Below are 18,602 nucleotides of genomic sequence, written 5' to 3'. Positions count from 1 at the left end.
TTTTTAGTTTTATTCATTTCAAATGGGCCGGATCTGGCCCGCGGGCCGTAGTTTGCCCACGGCTGAACTAGACATAGAGGAAGGGACATATTCTAAGCATAACCACGTATGTAATTTTCCCATCCCTGCCCAGGTAACAGTGCGGGTGCTTACTAGACTCTTGCCCAGAGGAGACTTGTTACCTCTGAGTAGGTTTATAATACAGGAGACCCGTCATGTGGACACCAGTAGTGTCCTCTGTGGTATCCATTGGCCCAAGTGAGAGAGAATGACTGCAGAGCACAACAAGACACTTCACAGCGTAGCTGATGAGCAGCAGAACATATTTAGTGTGAGGGAATCTAATCCTCCGCAAGGTTCCCTTCCCACGGCCTCCGAAGAACCCATCAACTCCAGGAGACCTTGTAAAGAGCAGCCTCCTCGCCGACCTGTGTGTGTGAGGCCTGCTATGCTCCTGCTCTGAGTACTTCTAACTGCAGTCCGCTGGGTTCTGGTCTGGTGACCGGCACATTGTGTGTTTTCCCTGATAAACAGTGAGCCCCATGAGGGCTGACACCCTTTCTCCTGCCCCACCCAGCCCAGAGCCTGACATAGAGATGGTGCCCGGGAGCAGGTAGAGCAGGGCGGAGCGAGAAGGGGTGGCCAGTGGACTTCTCTCTCAGTGGGCTACAGAGCGGTACCATGTCAGGCCTCTCCATCTCTAATGCTTGTAGACTGGAAGTGTTGTTTTCTAAGAAAATACCAACGTTTAAATGTTTTAGAAGGGAACATTGGGTGGCAACCAACTTTTGGGGGTGCCTAATGCTGCTGGGCACTGTGAAAGCTGTAAGCAAAGGCGCTCATCTGCCTGCAACCAGGCCTTCTCAGTACCAAACCCTGAGCCAGGCCGGAGAGTGCAGAGGGAAGGGGCAGCTGTGACCGGGCAGGGGCATAACCAGAAACAGTTGGATCAGCTGATGCAATCGCGGGGGCTCAGCAGTCTGAGGAGGAGAGCGGTCAGGTGATGGGGAAGAGCGCTCTGACCCACAGAGATCTGACTGAGCTTGCGTCAGCAGGGGTAGGAGAGGAGGTGAGCCCTGATGGGTAACACATAACAGTTAACCGAAGAGGAGGGAAAGGTGAGCTCATGTGTCCCCGATGGGCCACCCAGTGTGGGGGGGGATTGGGCCACCTTCCAGGTGGGCATCACTTAGTTGCAAGAGTCAAAATTTGGGAAGGAAGAACCAAAAAAAAACCACACTTGTTTTTGACACCCTTAGCTAAAGGGAAGTTAAAACCACAGTCTGTTTGAACAAAACAGGCCGAGGAGTATCAGTAAGAGGAATCGCTGTAAATCTCACTGGAATGGCTCCTCTTGCACTTGTTGATGTGCAAATAGAGTGCCAGAGTGTGGATTATCTTGAGAGAGCAGGGAACACATGTCCGAATCACAGAGGGTGTTCTCTTTTTTATAAAAAAAAAAAAGAATGAAAACTCATACAGACTTACCTCCATCTCTGTAGGTTTCTTTTCTCACTCAGCGTGACCTCTTTGAAAAGCATATTGTCTTTGGAGCACTGTCAGAGGCGGCGGCAGTGCTCTCTGTGGTGCCTCTACCTCAGGCTGGCCGCCTGGGGGCTGTGGCACGGGGGCCTCGGGGAGGCAGCGGATAGGGCCTCGGGGAGGCAGCGGATAGACCTGCGGGTCATGAGGAGGGACCGCCACAGCTGTCTCCATCCCAGTGATAAGGCGGAGCTGGAATCTCTGTACCCAGCTCTCCTTCACTATCCCTTCAGTCTGATTCCCTGGGATCCTTGCCTCCAGGAACTCACGTGCTCAGGGAGAGCAAGCAGGCATTGGAGAGGGTACATTCGGGGGAGTAAGTGAATGTGGAAGACAGGAAAAGCATTAACATGTTTTGGCTATTAACCCAACTACACCTGGTTTCTAAAGCAATTAGAGAAAAGGGTGATTTAGGTTTTTAGACCAGAAACCAGGATGAACTCTATTCTGCTGTTCTGTGGTGAGAACAGATTTTCTGGATACATCAGCAAAGGAGGAAGGTACTTGCTGTGCTTTGAAACAGTAGGAATGTGGACGGAAATGCTTTTCAGAAAATTCCTATGGGGCATTTTTAAAGTTTCCTAAACAGACTTGTTCTGTGCTAGTCTCGGCTTGGCAATAATCATCAGGAAACTTTGAAAAAATAGAAGTTTATTACTTTCAAGACCTGGGATTACACAGCACACCTGGGCCCACATAGAGAGCAAGAGAGGGAGAGGTGGGGGTGGGGTTGGAGGCGAGAAGGGCTCGAGCTTGGGCCTGGGGTTCATTTTTATGGAGGTCAAGGGTGGGAGTCTGGGCCTTACAGTCTTCTTCTTTATTGGTGAATTTAAAACGTAAGAGTGGGAATTTAAAGTGTGGGGGAGGAAACCACGTGGCCCAAATTGTCAATTATTGAAATCAGCCAAGATCTCTGAGTCTAAGACAAAGGGGCTTCAGTTGGGGAAAGGCAGCTGGCTCTTTATCTAGTCCTGTGGCCGGCAGTGCGATTATTCCAGATAGCCATTGCTGGAGTGGACGCTTGGGCACTTGAGTCGGGCCCTTGCATGATAGAAAGGAAAAAACAGCTGCCGGCTTAGCATACAAGACCTCTGCAAACCCCGCCCCTCAGGGCTGATGGAGATGTGTGCTTGCCTTGCTCTTGACTCCCTTAAATCAGACAGTGTCTCTATCTTAGCATCTTCTCCAGAGTCCTAAGAGTTTTACTAACTTTCTCATTTTGTCCCCAAGATGTTTATTGGTCATTGTCCCCCAACAACTGTCAGTTCCTTAAAGAACTTACATCGCTGAACTTACACACCGTCTCTGACCGATGCCCAGGCACCTTCTCTGTGCCACGCTCTGTTGGGTGGGAAACCAGGCACACGTGGTACCAGCCCTCACGGAGCTCACGTCTGCCAGGGAAAATAACCCACAAGTCACAAAACCCAGCCGACTGTGGTTCCTTAGGGCAGGACTTAGAGCAGTGGAGACAGTCTGTGAGTAGTCGTTGAATCAGTGATGTTCCTGTACTTCCGCAATTTTATTTAAACCCATCAGGACATATTTTTATCTTCTGGTCAAATAATGCCAAGAGATTTTACACTGAAACTCTCTCTTTCCTTGGATGTTAGATCTGATGAGGTCGGTAGCAGATGGTTCTCATGACAATAGATGAACTAAAATGACAGGAAACCGCCTGCAGAGAAAACAGATTAGGTTTTCCGTGTGAATTAACATATTTAATAATACATATGCTTTGGATGGGGAGGGTGGTAAACTGAATATCTACAAATACCATTATTTATATGATCATTCAAATGGAATATTTCCTAGACTTTATACAGATGTAAAGTAAGGTGTTCCTAAGAGTCACTAAAATAATTTGGGCTTTTTGTTTAGGATGTTACGCTCACCCTTTAAAAAGATTTTTCCTATCCTCTGACTTTGTTCATTCTCGTCACATTAGGTTTCTTAGGCCAATTCTTGTATGCTATTAAGCCCTAGAAATAGGTTGCAGAATTCGCTTGCATCTGTGTTTAAGCGGGACTGTGGGTGCTCATGTGGGCGCCCTTGGCGATGCAGCCACGTCTACGCAGGTCCTTGTCACTTGGGGTAGCATGGGCGCTCCCTCCATGGCAGTGGCCCAAGCCCAGAAGGGGCGGCTTTCTGTTCTGAGCCTCCTCCCAGCCACTCCACGCCAGCCACGCCCTCTCCAAGAACAGCCTGTGTTTGATCCTTTGTAAAAGACACGTCAGTTCTTTGACTAACAAAGGATATAAAACTAGTGAAGTGGAAGCAGTTAAAGTGAATGCCGAAAACAAAACCCGAGGGTGGTTTTGTCAGTCTCTGAACTGAGACCTGAGAGGTTGAGAGGGCAGGCTCTTCACGCGGCCCAGTCGCTGTCCAGTAGGATAATAATTATCCGAAGAGGCCCTGCTCACTGAGCACCTGCTACGCCAGTCACTGTTCTCAGCCTCTCACACGTGTGAGGAAGCTGGGAGCTGAGGTGTTGGTCCCCTAGCTGAGGTCACACTGTGAACATGAGGCCACCTGGAGCCCTGCCCCTGATCGACCGCATCGCCACCTTCCAACCGCAGTGGCCAGGATGAGCCTCTTGCCCTTGGGTCAGATCCAACCAGCTGCCAGTCTACCCTGTGTTTTTATTTTAAGGAATTGTAAGCTCCTGGAATCTTGTCTATATTTTGCCTACCTGACCTGTACAGATCTGCAAGGGTCTTGATTTTCCTCTTTTGCTGTCTGAGCACAGAAACTCGTGTAAGCATTTCAGAGACGGTAACGAATTGCATTCGGATTGGGCAGGAAGGGCCTCTCAGCGCAGATAAACAGTAAGGTCCGAGCAGTAATTGTTATCATCCGGCCAGGAGAGCTGCCGACGCTGCTCTCGGTGCTGTGGGTTATGCCCCGTGAACCGCTGAACCACCACGGAGGGTGGTGCCCTGCCCTGTGGGCTGGGGCAGTCAGAAAACACTACTTCTTTACTTCTCCTCTGCTCTGGCTAATGGTTCTCCACACACCCCAGCCCATACGTGCAGTTTCATTTTTCCATGATGTTCACAGCATTGGACACCAGGGGAAACTCACAGACACCCTTTCTTAGTGTCATTACTCAGTGTTTGAAAAGAAACACTGTGTTAACGCTGTTTCTACTTCATAAGTTTCTTCATCTGGTCCAAGTACCAGCAATAAAATTTCGTAATCACACTTGTCTTCTCAGCCCTAAAAGGCTCAGCAGGCCCCGAGGCCAGCTGTGGCTAATGGGGCCTGATCGCCAGCTTCGAACCAGCAGCCAGGCTTCGGGCTTCTACCTGCACAGACTCTGAGAAAGTGTCTGCGAGACCTGGGAAGAGCCAGCGACCTGCACCTGTGGTTGTTTGTGTGAGAGGGAGGGGGAGCTCAGGAGAAACCTCACACCAGAGAAAGCTTTTCTCCTCACCCACACATCACTCCCCGACCTGGGACACGCCCAGGCCCGAGGCCGGCCGCTGTCCCGCCTTGGGGGCCCTGGGGCCGGCCAGTCATCCACATATGGATTAGCTGCCGATTTTAAATTATTTTAAATCGTGATTTACCGAAAAAGTAGATTTGCTCCTGCTGGCAAGGTACAAAGAAGCAGCCTGTCAGTCCTCTAAGACAGCAAAGAGGTGAGAATGTAGCGTTTGCCACGTGGGCTGGTCGGTGGCGTCTGTGGGTAACAGAGGGAGGCCAGGTGGAGCTGCCCACCTCCTCACCGGGCTCATCGACTCCACTAAGGGCAGTTCTTAACTGGAGGAACCAGAACAAGCGTCACGCAGGGTTATTTCTGTCCAGGAGCGGAAATAACTAGTCCGAGTACTTGGACCAGTGAGGTGGTTTCTCCCCGGTGACATGTGTTCAGCACAAGTCCTGATCGGGGTGGAGAAAGCAAGGTAACGTTCCATTTGAAATGCTCCAAGGAAAGGGGAAAGTGTGGATTCTGAGAATGACTGGCAAAAGGGATGCTTCATGTCTGGCAGAAGTCTCAAGTAGATTATCAAACAGATAGCCTGTGAGCGTTAAAGAGAGCAGAGCGTTGTGGTCTGAAGGCACCAAACTGATCCTGTTGACACAGGATGTCACCAAGACATTTGACAGTATCGCCTCACCCTGAGAGAGATGTTGGTGACCTGCACAACGGGTAATCATACGGAGTGGGTGTGAAACATGAAAAATCTCTAACAAGATGTTGATTGGCCCCTTGACTGGAAAGGGAGGTCTCTGGTGAGCTCTGGGCCCTGTCTTTGATCTGACCTGCTTGGCATTTTCATCAGCGATCACGTGAGTACCATGGTAGAGGTTTGCTAATTCAATCTGGGGATGCTCCAGCTTGAGGGGTAGACTCACATGGTAGGCACAGAATTTAAACTGGAGGTAGTTTGAGTTGGCTCCTCATTGATCAGAGGAAATTTAACAGCATTGTATGCTCCTGAACCCGGAAGATCAAGTATAAACTCACAGGTGGGGTGTGAGAGGCCTGGCTTGAGAGCGTTTTATGTGAAAATACCAGAGGGTTTTTAGCAGGCCCCACCTTAACTGGCCACCACAGTATAATGTAGCTACATACAAAAGGGCATGAGTACACTCAACTGCACATGTGTACACATGCTACTGAAGCAAGGGCTGTGGTCACAGGAAGACAGCAGTCTAGCTGCCCTTGTCCCCGTCAGGTGATGCTGGGCCCTGTGTTCTGAGACGGCATAAACGGGCAGCATGTACGGGGAGGCTGGGCTGGAGGGTGCTGGACACTGAGGCACAGGTGGACAAACACAGCCAGGGCTCTTCTCAGCAGGCCTGGAGCACAGTGTGGGGAGAGGCAGTTGACCCTGTAAGTACAGGGGACAGTCACAGTCATGAGAAAGGACAGGTCAGTGGGGCCACGAGACTTCTACTTGGGTTCCTCCCCGTCTGGAGACATGGAAAAGGGCCAAGCACCCCGAGATCCTGTGGATGAGGAGGAGGCAACCAGGCCAGGGGCGAGGGAAGAGCATTCCAGCAGGAAACACCCCCAGTGACTGTGGGAGACGGCGCCACGTGCCTGGGACACCCCGGGAGTGGGGTGCTGGCCTAGAGACGCCAGGGGGTTCAGGGGAGGAGGCAGCAGCCCTCAGACTCTCAAAGTGCTTCGAGCAGAAAAGGGAATAGGGTTGCTTTCTGTTCCTCCAAAGGGCAATACTGTTGCTGTCACCACGAGTGACACTAGTGAGCGGCGGGTGCTGCCCCGTTGAGGAGGAACTCACATCTGGCCAATGAGGGGAGAGTGTGCCTGACCCTCTGCAAAGGCGCTTCTTTCCTGGAGTGGAAATGAAGCTCGAAGATCCCGGCCATTCTGTTCGTCCGCACTGTCCATCGCCCCGGGCAGCTGAGCTGGACGTGCCTGCAGGCCGACCGCTCCTTTAGAAGAGAGCTGTCCAAGGCTTCTGACCACGCCCCAGTGGGACCCGCACCCGCTGCTCACCTGTGTGAATATGAAGCTTATGGAAGCCCCTCACTGCGTGCAGCCTTTAACCCTAGTCTGAACCGACTCACTGTTCATGACCCACTCACAAGGGGTCACCATCTCATTTTGAAAAACACTGGCCAGAACCCCACTGAGGAGGAACTCACATCCCCTGTGTGCCCTCCCAAGGCTCCCGAGGAAGTGCACCCACTTCACCCCTACTCCCTCGCCCTGCCAGCTGCCCACTGCACCCTGCACTCTGCACCTTCTCCCTCTCCCCCCATCACTCAGGCCTCCCACACCCTGCTCTCTCCCTCACCCCCCAGCCCACCCCACGCTCCCACACACACCGACTCCCCTCAGCAGGGAAGGAGGGAAAGAGCAGGGTCGGAGTTCCTTTCCCCCTCAGGCAGCGCCAGCACCCAGCACCCAGTTTTCTACAGGAAAGAGGACCACAGTGGTGACTAATCACTCGGCCACAGAAGCCTCTCTAATGAGCACATTGAAAATCTCAGCATTCGTAGGAGTATCATTTCGACTAATATTATTGCAAATGTGGTATATGTTACTATAAGTACAAAAAAGTAGATGTTCATGGCTCTCCAGCATCGCAGACATTTTTATCATACAATTTTAAATGGGAAACTCCATTACGAATAAACTTTATTATCTCTGCCAGTTTTGACATTGGAGACTGCCTGTAGGTAAAAAGAACAGGAAACCCCTTTTTTCACAGGTTCAGGATTTGTGGTTTAAAAAATGCAAGCCTTGTCCTCCCTGCCCCTGTGGCTTTACCTACCGCCTCCGCACACAGGGCTGCTGCCACCTGCGGAGCCCAGCCAGACGCAGCGAAACCTGTGACTGATGTGAAATGCTGGCACCGTGTGGGCATGCACAGGACGTGCCCCACAGGGTGACCCTGAGAACGGAAAGGCATTGTCATGGTCAGTGTCCGCCAGTATTGGGAATAGTCTCCAGTTAAACAGTTGTTCACCTGGGTAAGAAAGTGCAGCTGAGCCGTCATTCCTCCGGAGTCAGATCTGACACGGAGTGTGGTGAACGGCGGCTGCTTCCACAGACCTGCTCTCCAGCCCCGGGCCCGGCCGCCCTCTGCTCATGCTGGCAGGTCGCTGGGCCCGTGGGTGCGCCATTCCTCATCTCTAAAAGGAGGACTTCATGGGCGAGTGCATATCTATCGGCTCTATGTATTAAGCACTTTATAATGTGCCTGTGAGGATTTGTTGAACCTCAGATTTCACACTGAAACGAAAATTAGTTTTGGGGTTGTTTTTCCCTGGGGGTGGGGGTCAGCCTGTCCTTCACGTGAAGAGCACTTGGGGCTGGTGGACCAGGGACAGTGCCCTCAGCCTCACCCGGTCTCTGGTCTTGTTTCTGTTCAGGTGGCCCGGCTCATGGAGATGGGATTTTCCAGAGGCGATGCTTTGGAAGCCCTGAGAGCTTCGAATAATGACCTTAATGTGGCCACCAACTTCCTGCTGCAGCACTGACCGTCCCCGCGGACAACACTGGGACTAGCCGAGCCGCTGACCACAGCAGGTGCCATCCCTGCTCCCATGTCAGCCTGAGGCTCCTGCGTCCAGTGATGTTCTGAGTATCTTCTCGGGCGAAGGGCGGGTCCCGCTGCTCCCTCTCTAATTCAAGGTCGTTACTGTTCGGGTATGGAAAATCAGTTTCAGTACTCTAAAGTAAGTTTGCCATTAAATTAGCATGTATTTTCTGTCTTTACTTTTTTATTGGGTGTTTTCCTTAGTTCGGAGAATCATCACTCATTTCTAATGTGTTTAAAATGCATTAAAATTGCAGCTGTCTGCAAGCAGTTGAATAGCACTCCAGATGGGAAATCACTGCTATTGTAATATTATCCTTTTTCTTACAATGCATCATCCTACGTTATATCTCATCATAAACGCCGTAAAAGGAGAAAGGGAAATGCTATTCAGAAAGGACATGTCAGGTTATCCCTTAGGGACTTTTTTCATCGCTGTTTTTTTCCCCTCAAATTTGTTTTCAAGCCCTAGTGGCTGTTCATTGGCCACACTTCCTAGGGGTACCTATCTGCTGCCCGCAGTATTGGCCGGGCCTAGGTGATGAGGGAGACACGGAGAACTGACTCCTACCCTGGTCCAACCCTTTCCTGTCCAGGGAATTTTTCCCAACTCCTTCTCCCCACCTCCTGATAATCAGTTCCTGACTCTAGGTTCTGGAATACTCCATGACACTTACTGGAGTGAACTTTGCTTAGAGTATCCACAGTTGTCCGCCCAGGTTAGCGGGGAGTGGGTCAGAGAGAAAACAGAGAACGGTGGGCAGGCTGGGCCAATAGGGCAGGCGCTCCTGGCCCAGGGCAGACTGGGACCTGGGCTCCAGGCAGTCACCTGAGGGACTTGTCATCGCCGTGGAGATGGTGGGAGGCCGGAGGGGGCGAGGCTGAAGAGACCTAACACAGGTGGCTCAAGGTTTAAGGAAATTGTACAACGATTGTGTTCTGCAAAATGAGCAGAAATGTATCAAATTGATGTAAATTTGGACATGTATGATACTTACAATAAAGTTTTTAACGTGCATTACTTTTGGGTATTTTTTATTAGACCTACCTAAATAAAACTTTGTTCTAGCCCAGGGGTGGGCAAACTTTTTGACTCGAGGGCCACAATGGGTTCTTAAACTGGACCGGAGGGCCGGAACAAAAGCATGGATGGAGTGTTTGTGTGAACTAATATAAATTCAAAGTAAACATCATTACATAAAAGGGTACGGTCCTTTTTTTTTTTTTTTAGTTTTATTCATTTCAAACGGGCCGGATCCGGCCTGCGGGCTATAGTTTGCCCACGGCTGTTCTAGGCTATACTACATGCTACCTCACTCCCCTAAAAAATTGCCTGACTGCTCATCTTTCTTCAGAAGATGGGGGTGCTGTTCTGCAGTGAGAAGCCCTTTGTTCCTGCCAATAGGACTAGCCCGAGAGGCCCCATGCTTAGGCCTCTCGGGGCCGTCGGCTGCTCAGAATGGGGCTGAGGTGACGGAGCCCCGCGGGTCCCAGGCACAGGCTGCAGGGACAGTAGGCAGAGTGGGGGTGTCCTCCACTGCACGCACTGACCAAGGGCAGGAACTAGACAGCCTGAGAGTGTGCGACTTGTGGTCATGTGGCCTGTGAGGCGTTTCCCAGGCAGAAGGTCTCAGGGAAGAACAAGCACACCCAAAAACGTGCCACCTCTGGGTTCCTTCTCACCTCGAACAGCACCCAGCACAGTGCAGCCAAAACAGTACAAAATGCTCGCTGACTGCGCCACGCGCTTCACTGCTGCTCCCCCAGAGGAAGGGAGCGCGGAGAGCCCAGTGCAGGGAGCACAGAGTGAGCCCTGCATTGAAAGGACTGCTTTCTGGGCAGGATTCCCTCTTCAGTGTGGGTACCTTTCAGAGATCCTTGTCCTGCCAAAGAGCCTTGGTGAGCCTCCACGTCAGCCTCTGACTTAGAGAATAGGAGCGGAGGTCAGCACGGAGCGCGGCCACAGGGCATGCCCCCGACAGTGGCAGGGCACCCTCAGGCTCTCCCTGGTGTCTTTCAGCCTCCTTCTCAGTTCCCTACAGCTGCCAGATCCCACCTTCCAGTGGGGAGCCCTGCTTTCCTTCATTCTCCCCCTTCATCAGCCACACCCTCTAAAACGGCGGTCGCCAACCTTTCGGACCTCACAGACCATCCGTGGTCCGCAGATCACCAGTTAGAACCGCTGCTCTAGAACATCCTTATTGCCCCACACACACACTCGCCATGTGCCAGGCGTCTCACTCCCGGGCACATTTGTTTCTTTGCCTTACTGGCGTTCCCAGCCCTGGTCCAATTTTTTTTGTTTGTTTTTTTGTTAATCCTCATCTGAGGATATTTTTCCATTGATTTTCTTTTAGAGAAAGTGGAAGAGAGGGAGGGAGGGCGGAGAGAGAGAAACATCGATGTGAGAGAGACACATCGATTGGTCGCCTCCTGCACACACCCTTGCTGGGGCTGGGGATCAAATCCAAAACCCAGGTATGTGCCCTTGACTGGGAATCGAACCCGCAACCCTTTAGTCTGCAGGCTGACACTCTAACCATCGAGCACACCAGCCAGGGCCTGATCCACTCTTGCCTCCTGCAGATTTTGAGGCACACTGCAGCCACCCACTGCAGGCGTGTGAACGCCCAAGAACACCCACACCTCTTGTCAAGACACCCAGAAACCTTTCAGGCTGACGGGACCCCTAAAGGAGGCCTTTGTATTCCACGCATAGTGACGCATGCGGAGGGAAGCCTCGGCGAGCCATTGAGTCTGGTTTCCTAAGGTCAAGAAAAGATCATTTAGGCTTTTGATTTTGTGCAAATGGTAACAGGTTGGGCCTAATTTTCAAGCGAGCAGATTCCAAATTGTGAAATAGAAAGAGGAAGAAGGAAAACATTGTCTATAGTGACACCCGCCTCCCCAAATAAAGGAAAACCTGACTGAAGTCCTGAGTCATAAACTAGACCGAGTCTGGGGTTAGAAAGGAAAACATTTTAGAGAAATGAACACAAAATTGTGAACACATTCCAGTGTCACTTAGAATGCTTTCTGAATCCCTGGGTTACGTTCCGACAATGGTTGTTCTCAATAGAAATGAAAGTGTATAAACCCTAAACTTCAGTGTTTTCTTTTAATTTGTGAGAATCAGAAGGTTATTTTCTTCGACAACCCCTAGTCCCGTGGTCGGTAAACTGCAGCTCACCAGCCACATGCGGCTCTTTGGCCCCTTGAGTGTGGCTCTTCCTAAGCCTTGGGAGTACCCTAATTAAGTTAATAACAATGTACCTACCTCTATAGTTTAAGTTTAAAAAATTTGGCTCTCAAAAGAAATTTCAGTCGTGCTGTTGATATTTGGCTCTGTTGACTAATGAGTTTGCCGATCACTGCCCTAGTCCACATAAAAGGATGGACCAAAAGTGTCGAAACCAGCTTTCTGGCTCAGACTAAAACTTGAGTTCTGAAGCTGCAGTCTGTGAGTAGGAGCATTTGACAAAATCATGTGAATGCATGAGCCTGCTGGATACAGTAGTATCTGATGGAGAACCCGTGAGCTATGCTGGGGCCTCTAGTAGAGCTGGGATTTCAGGCAAAGAGGTTTGTGTGGGGAAAGGGGGTCCCAACTCCTGGCATCACTTGGTCTCTTCTGGCCCCCCTCCCTCCTTCAGAGAAGTGCTGTGCCCCCAGGTGGGGGAAGCCCAGTCCAGAAGCCCAGGTGGCTGACTTTTCTGTCTTAAGATTTCCATTTCCGGGGGGGGGGAAAAGGATACTTATGTAATACCCTTTGTAATACTTTAAGAGGAAAATAAAAAAAAAAAAAAAAAAAAAAAAAAAAAAAAAAAAAAAAAAAAAAAGATTTCCATTTCATTCCTTTTCAGAGTCAGTTTTTTTTTTTAAAGAGCTACCATTTCTTTTTTAAAATATATTTTATTGATTTTTTACAGAGAGGAAGGGAGAGGGATAGAGAGTCAGAAACATCGATGAGAGAGAAACATCGATCAGCCGCCTCCTGCATACCTCCTACTGGAATGTGCCCGCAACTAAGGTACATGCCCTTGACCGGAATTGAATCTGGGACCTTTCAGTCCGCAGGCCGACACTCTGTCCACTGAGCCAAACCAGTTAGGGCAGCGGCTCTCAACCTGTGGGTCTCGACCCCTTTGGCAGTCGAACGACCCTTTCACAGGGGTCGCCTATGACCATCCTGCATATCAGATATTTACATTACGATTCATAACAGCAGCAACATTACAGTTATGAAGTAGCAACGAAAATAATTTTATGGTTGGGTCACAACATGAGGAACTGTATTAAAGGGCCAGAAGGTTGAGAACCACTGGGTTAGGGCTTCAGAGTCAGTTTTGCTCTTCTGCTGTCCTGGCAGTTTTGTGCATGGAGTTTACCTTATAAGATTACGTAATGTTGTACAACAGCATTACTGCATTGTATCTGAAAATGGCTGAGCCTAGCATATTCTGCAGATGTTGTAACATTCTTATTTCTAACCTGTGACTGACCCCCGCCTCTCACATGCACAGAGGTCTGTAAACTCGGCAGAGTCTGCACCTTGGAGAGAGCAGGTGTCCCGGGTAAGTGTTGCCTCCTCAGCTGGCAGGGCCATGTGGTAGTTAAACCTGCACAGAGACCAATGTGATGTCAGCAGCTGCTGTTGCCTGAGGGGCCTGTTTAATGGGGGGATGTGCACTCACTTTGTTTCAGTAACTGAGTGAGTCAGGCACATCGTTGGAAAAGCCAGTCCCCTCCGCGGGGCAGCGGACCCTCTGCCTGAGATGTGAGCAGAACGGAGGGAAGGCCAAGTCCACCCCGCCCAGCCTTCTCTGCTGATGCCGGTGTAAGGGACCATTTCAGAATATTTATGAAATCTCTAAGTTGAGAGCTCAAACCCACTCCAACATGATAAACACAAGTGTGGGGATATGATTGCTTTGGGGCAGAAGAAGGAAGTGAATAGGATGCGGGAGGGCATGGGCGTATTGAGTGTCTGATTTACTGCTGTTTTTAATATCTTACATAGATGCCATAGGTACCCTTTTGTAGTACACAAATATTCAATAAAAGGTTTTGAAACCTTTCAAAGAAATCTCACTCCCCTCTTAAGGGCTTGCAGGCATCTTCTGGAGGTTCAGACCGGAGTGCCCTTGTGCACCCCATGTTGGGGGCACCCCACGCCCCAGGCCAACTGAACGTGACTGCAGCCCAGGGGTGCTGGAACCAGGGGTAGACGTGCCTTGGGGAACTTCTCACACCACTCCCCTCGTTCCACAGGGAAGACACTTCTGGCGGAGCCCTGCTGGGGCTGTCGGAGAGCACGGCATTGCTTAGGATGTACCATGGATGAGGCATTTTCTCGCCCAGAACAGCAGACCTGGGCCACCCCTGGACTGTGCTGTCTTGCCTGGGTTTGTGATGTGGGTGGGAATTAATCCACTTCACTCCCGATGTCTGATGTCTGATGCTCCCAGCGTAGCCACGAGGGGGTCAAGAACCTCCTCATGTGGGTGCCGGGTACAGATCGGCTGGGGCTGAGGGAGAGGCTGGTCCTTGGGGGCAGGAGGCAGCATTTCAGAACCAGCCCCAGCCCTCCAAGGACCCTCCAGAACCGAGCTGAGTGATGCTCATGGTGAACCTGACTGGTAAGCAGCAATTTGGCCAATGCCAGTGATTCCCTGCTGGCTGCCTCCGTACACCAGGCAGGATAACCATAGGCCCCTGGGGGCAAGTGTTGCACCACCAACTCCACCCCTGTTTCCCTCATGTACCAGTCCCTGCAACTGAAGAGAGAGTAAGTGAGTGAGTGGGTGAGGGAGTGGGTGAGGGAGTGGGTGAGGGAGTGGGTGAGGGAGGGAGGGAGGGAGTGGGTGGGTGAGTGAGTAGGTAGGTGAGTGGGTGAGTGAGTGGGTGAGGGAGTTGGTGAGGGAGGGAGGGAGTGAGTGAGTGGGTGGGTAGGTGGGTGAGAGTGGGTGGGTGGGTGGGTGTAGGGGTGGGTGAGGGAGTGGGTGAGGAAGGGAGGGAGGGAGTGAGTGGGTGAGGGAGGGAGTGAGTGGGTGAGTGGGTGGGTGGGTGAGAGTGAGTGAGTGGGTGGTTGGGTGGGTGTAGGGGTGGGTGAGAGAGTGGGTGAGGGAGTAGGTAAGTGGGTGGGTGGGTGAGTGGGTGAGTGGGTGAGTGGGTGGGTGGGTGGGTGGGTGAGTGAGGGAGTGGGTGAGGGTGGGTGAGGGAATGTGTGAGTGGGTGGGTGGGTGAGAGTGAGTGAGTGGGTGGGTGGGTGAGGGAGTAGGTGTGGGAGTGGGTGAGTACACAATACTAACAAAATCTGATCCCTGCCTCTGGGGAATGGCCATGATCTTTGACACAAATGGCACAGGCCCAAAGCCTCTTTTTCTGAGGTTGGGGTCTGGTCATTAGTCAATTCACATTAAAAGCTGGATAAAGAGCAGAATATATTTAGTAAATATATTGTTAACTATATCAACTATATTAAATATTAATATATTATTAAATATATTAAATATTTGAAGTTAAAACATGACAGTGTAATTAATTCACCAATCTGCTGGTATCCCTGTAGCCAAGGTCTTTTTTAAAAAAATCATAGTTGTCCTGATTAGAATTTTGTGTCTTTCATCATCCACACCCTGATTATGGTTCCAGTTTGGATTTCTTTATTAAGGTTAGCGGAGAACGCATGCCATCCTGGATTTTTACGTTTCTCCTCAGTGTCCTGTAACCATGGCACTCACACCCATTTTAACAGCAGGCTTGCTTTCGTTAGCAATTCACCTTTATTGAACTTTCCAAAGCGTTCAACCGTAGCTTTTATTAAAACAACTCTTACTTTTCAAATTGATGCTTTATTGGTCTACATAACAAATGGTTAAATTACTTCATCTGAACAGCAACTGGCAGGGAAGCTTTGGGAACAAACACAGCTGTCTGTGGGTGAGTCCGGCACTTCCTGGTGGGGACAGAAGGACAGGGTGGGCGGGGAGCAGCCAGCAGCTGCTTGCAGGCAGGCTGAGCACGGAGCGGGAGGCAGGGGGGGGGGGGGGGGGGGCAACCTGGGACCCGCGGGCCCCCTGAGCTGGCTGAGCAGAGCCCCTCATTGAAGTGCTGTCATGACTACGATCGTGGCGTGTTTCAGTGTGGGAGACCGGCCAAGGAGGTCTCCCAAGGGCAGCGTGAAGAACGTGTGGGGCCTCTGCCCCTGACAGTCCACTTCCCAGAGAGCCCCCTCACCTCCCTGGGCGGCAACAAGGGAGTAACAGTGCGTCGCTGGCTCTGGTCCCGGGATCTCAGGACAGTGGTTCTTGCTCAGGAACCAAGTCTCTTCTCCCAGCTCCTAGCACCCCTGCCTCACACAGTGAGTGTCAGGAAGGACATCCATGCCCTGCCCTGGTGGCTCAGTGGATTGGAGCGCTGTGCCAGACACCAAAAAGGTTGTGGGTTCGATTCCCAGTCAGGGCACATACCTAGATTGCGGCTCCATCCGAGGTTGGAATGCCTACGGCAGGCAACCAATCTGTTTCTCAGATCCATGTTTCTCTCTCTTTCTGTCTCTCTTTCTCTCTCTCCCTTCCTCTCTTCAAAAAAAAAAAAAAATCAATAAAACATATCCTTGGGTGAGAATTTTTTTAAAAGAAAGGACACGAGTCCAGATGGACAGGACAGTTGACTGGGAGCCCCTGAGCCAGTATTCCTCATCTTGCTCTCCCCGGCTCAGACCTTCTTTCCTTCCCTTCTCTCTTATCTATCTATCATCTATTTGTTTATTTATTTATTTTTAATTCTCACCTGGGGATATATTTTACATTGATTTTTAGAGAGAGTGAAAGGGGGGAGGAGAGACAGAGAGAAACATTGATGTGAGAGACACACATCCATTGGTTACCTCCCGTATACGCTGAAGCCTGCAACCCAGGTACATTCCCTTGACTGGAATCAAACCCTTGACCCCTCAGTCCACGGGTCCAGGCTGTAGCCACTGAGCCAAACCGGCTAGGGCCTTCCCCTCTCTTTTCAGGTTTCTGCCTCCAACATTGTGTGGCTACCCACACCTGCCACCGCTTTACTGGATGGGAGAGTGGTCGCCAGCCGGAGGCAAAGCAGGAGATGGAAGTTAGGCCGCCCACACCGGACACGAAAAGAAAGCCAGTAAAGATACAGGGCAGATAGTGCGGAAGCCCATGAACTCATGGAAAACCACTCCACAACTGGTCTCACACGATGAAATCACAGCGCTCAGAGCGGCGAGGGCGCCGGCAATCATCCTGACTAATGCTCTCCTTTCACAGGCGAAGCCAGGCCTGGAACCACCAGTGACTCCCCGCGGCCACTGGGCACCCCCAGCCCCCTCCTCCAGCCCCCTCCCCCGGCCTGGAGCCCACGTGCTGTGAGGCCCCCACCTGGAGGGAGTCCCCGTCGCCCCATTCTGCCGCGGGGGGCTGACTTTGTAAAACCGAGGAAAGAGGCAGCCTCCCAGCCTCCCAGGAAGGTGCTTCCAGTCCTTGGCCTCTCACCTCCTTCCCTGTCTTCGCCTTCACTCGAATTGGCTGGAATTGGTTGGATTCACAGCTCTGCCTGCGCAGGGGCCTCAGGGAGGCGATGGAAAGCACGACGCTTATCGCTTATCGCTGGTCTTCTCAGTCACAAGCCGAACTCTCTGAATATAAAAGACGAGCCTGAGGATAAACTAGAGATAAGATCAGCAGACTTCTGCAGAAGTACCAAACAGGCTAACAGGCCAGTCTGGGGAAAATCCTCTTTAGGTCGTAAGATATGGGGCGGGGGGGGGGGGGGGGGGGGGGGGGGGGGGGGGCGGGGGCGGGGGGGGGCGGGCGCGGGGTGCGGTCTGGGCATGAAGCTGCTCCCTGAATCTCTCATCGCCTTGACCCCGGGGGAAAGGCAGAGCAGAACTGTACTGAGTGCGCGGTGACGAGGCAGGAACACACAGGCCCTGCGCCCCGCCTGCAGCCCCAGGCACCGCTCAGCCTCCCCGTTGTTCCCTGACCGAGGAGATGTGACCGAGGAGAGTGTTCCCTGACCGAGGAGACATGACCGAGGGCTCACTCTCCAGCATCCACCCCACGCTCAGTCCAGAGGCGCCTAAGAAAACAAGGGGGAGTGACGACATTCGCTCTATCTGGGCTTCGGTCATTCTCTCAGCGGGTTGTAGGAAGGGTGATGTTTCAAAGGAGAGAGCAGGGTCCATTTATTTTGCCCAAATAAGAGAGTAAGAATACCGTACTAGTTTGCTGGGGCTGCCATAACTAAACCCCATAGATGGGGGACTTAATCACAGAAGTGTATTTCCTCCCGGTTCTGGAGGCTGGTGTCTGAGGCCAGGATGTCAGCAGGGCTGGGTTCTTCCGAGGCTTCTCCTTGGCTTGCAGGGGGTGCCTTCTCTCTGTCTCCACATGGTCCTGCCTGTGTCCTTGTGTCCTAGAGTCTTCCTATGACAGGGATACCAGCCCCACCCTAAGGACCTCATTTTAAAGTCCCTCTACGGTCACATTCAGACGTACTCAGGTTAGGACCAGATGAACTTTGGGGAGACACAACTCATCCCCTAACAGATCCTGTGGGGATGGAATTAAGGAACCACTGCTGACAAAGTGACACACTACTCCACCATGGTGACGATGCTGGGCAGAAAGGGGGCCGGCGGCTAAGGCAGCCCCTGGGGAGGCAGCGAGTGTGAGACAACTTCCGTCTCTCTGCACCTCCCGGTTTTAGGGGCAGCAGCCCTTCGCGCTTATTGATTGAGCTGGTGAGTGTTTACTCGGACTAAACTTCTGCAACGTACCTACCTCAGCGCGTTACACCTCATGCGAAACCTGCCAAAGGGAACAGATGTATCGGGCATTAGCCACCCCTGCTGCCTGTGCCACTGCAGAGCTACTAAAGGCGACAGAGCCTACGCGGGCCAGGCTCCTTGGAATCAAAGTGTCTGAGTCCTGTTGGCATTAGAAAAAGATTTCAACCAGGAGGAAGCAGGGCACCTGAGCCATGAGAGAGCCGTGTTGCCTACGTGCGATC

The 18,602-nt window shown here is 51.6% G+C and overlaps 1 protein-coding gene across 1 annotated transcript in view; it reads left to right on the top strand.

Annotated features, from left to right (window-relative positions):
* Positions 1 to 9,582, top strand: part of UBAC2 (UBA domain containing 2) — a 185,749-nt gene extending 176,167 nt beyond the window's left edge. Inside the window, exon 9 of the mRNA XM_070408663.1 lies at positions 8,398 to 9,582. Coding sequence (XP_070264764.1) covers positions 8,398 to 8,505 — 108 coding nt within the window. The 3' untranslated portion in view covers positions 8,506 to 9,582. The remainder of the gene's footprint in view (positions 1 to 8,397) is intronic.
* Positions 9,583 to 18,602: the final 9,020 nt, after the last annotated feature.

This window comes from Myotis yumanensis, unplaced genomic scaffold (assembly GCF_028538775.1).
Source record: "Myotis yumanensis isolate MYYU_CA2020_CCGP unplaced genomic scaffold, mMyoYum1.0.hap1 SCAF_3, whole genome shotgun sequence".
In the NCBI taxonomy this organism is placed as follows: domain Eukaryota; kingdom Metazoa; phylum Chordata; class Mammalia; order Chiroptera; family Vespertilionidae; genus Myotis; species Myotis yumanensis.
The sequence above is the reverse complement of the archived record's forward strand: the minus strand, read 5'-3'. Positions and strand labels throughout refer to the sequence as shown.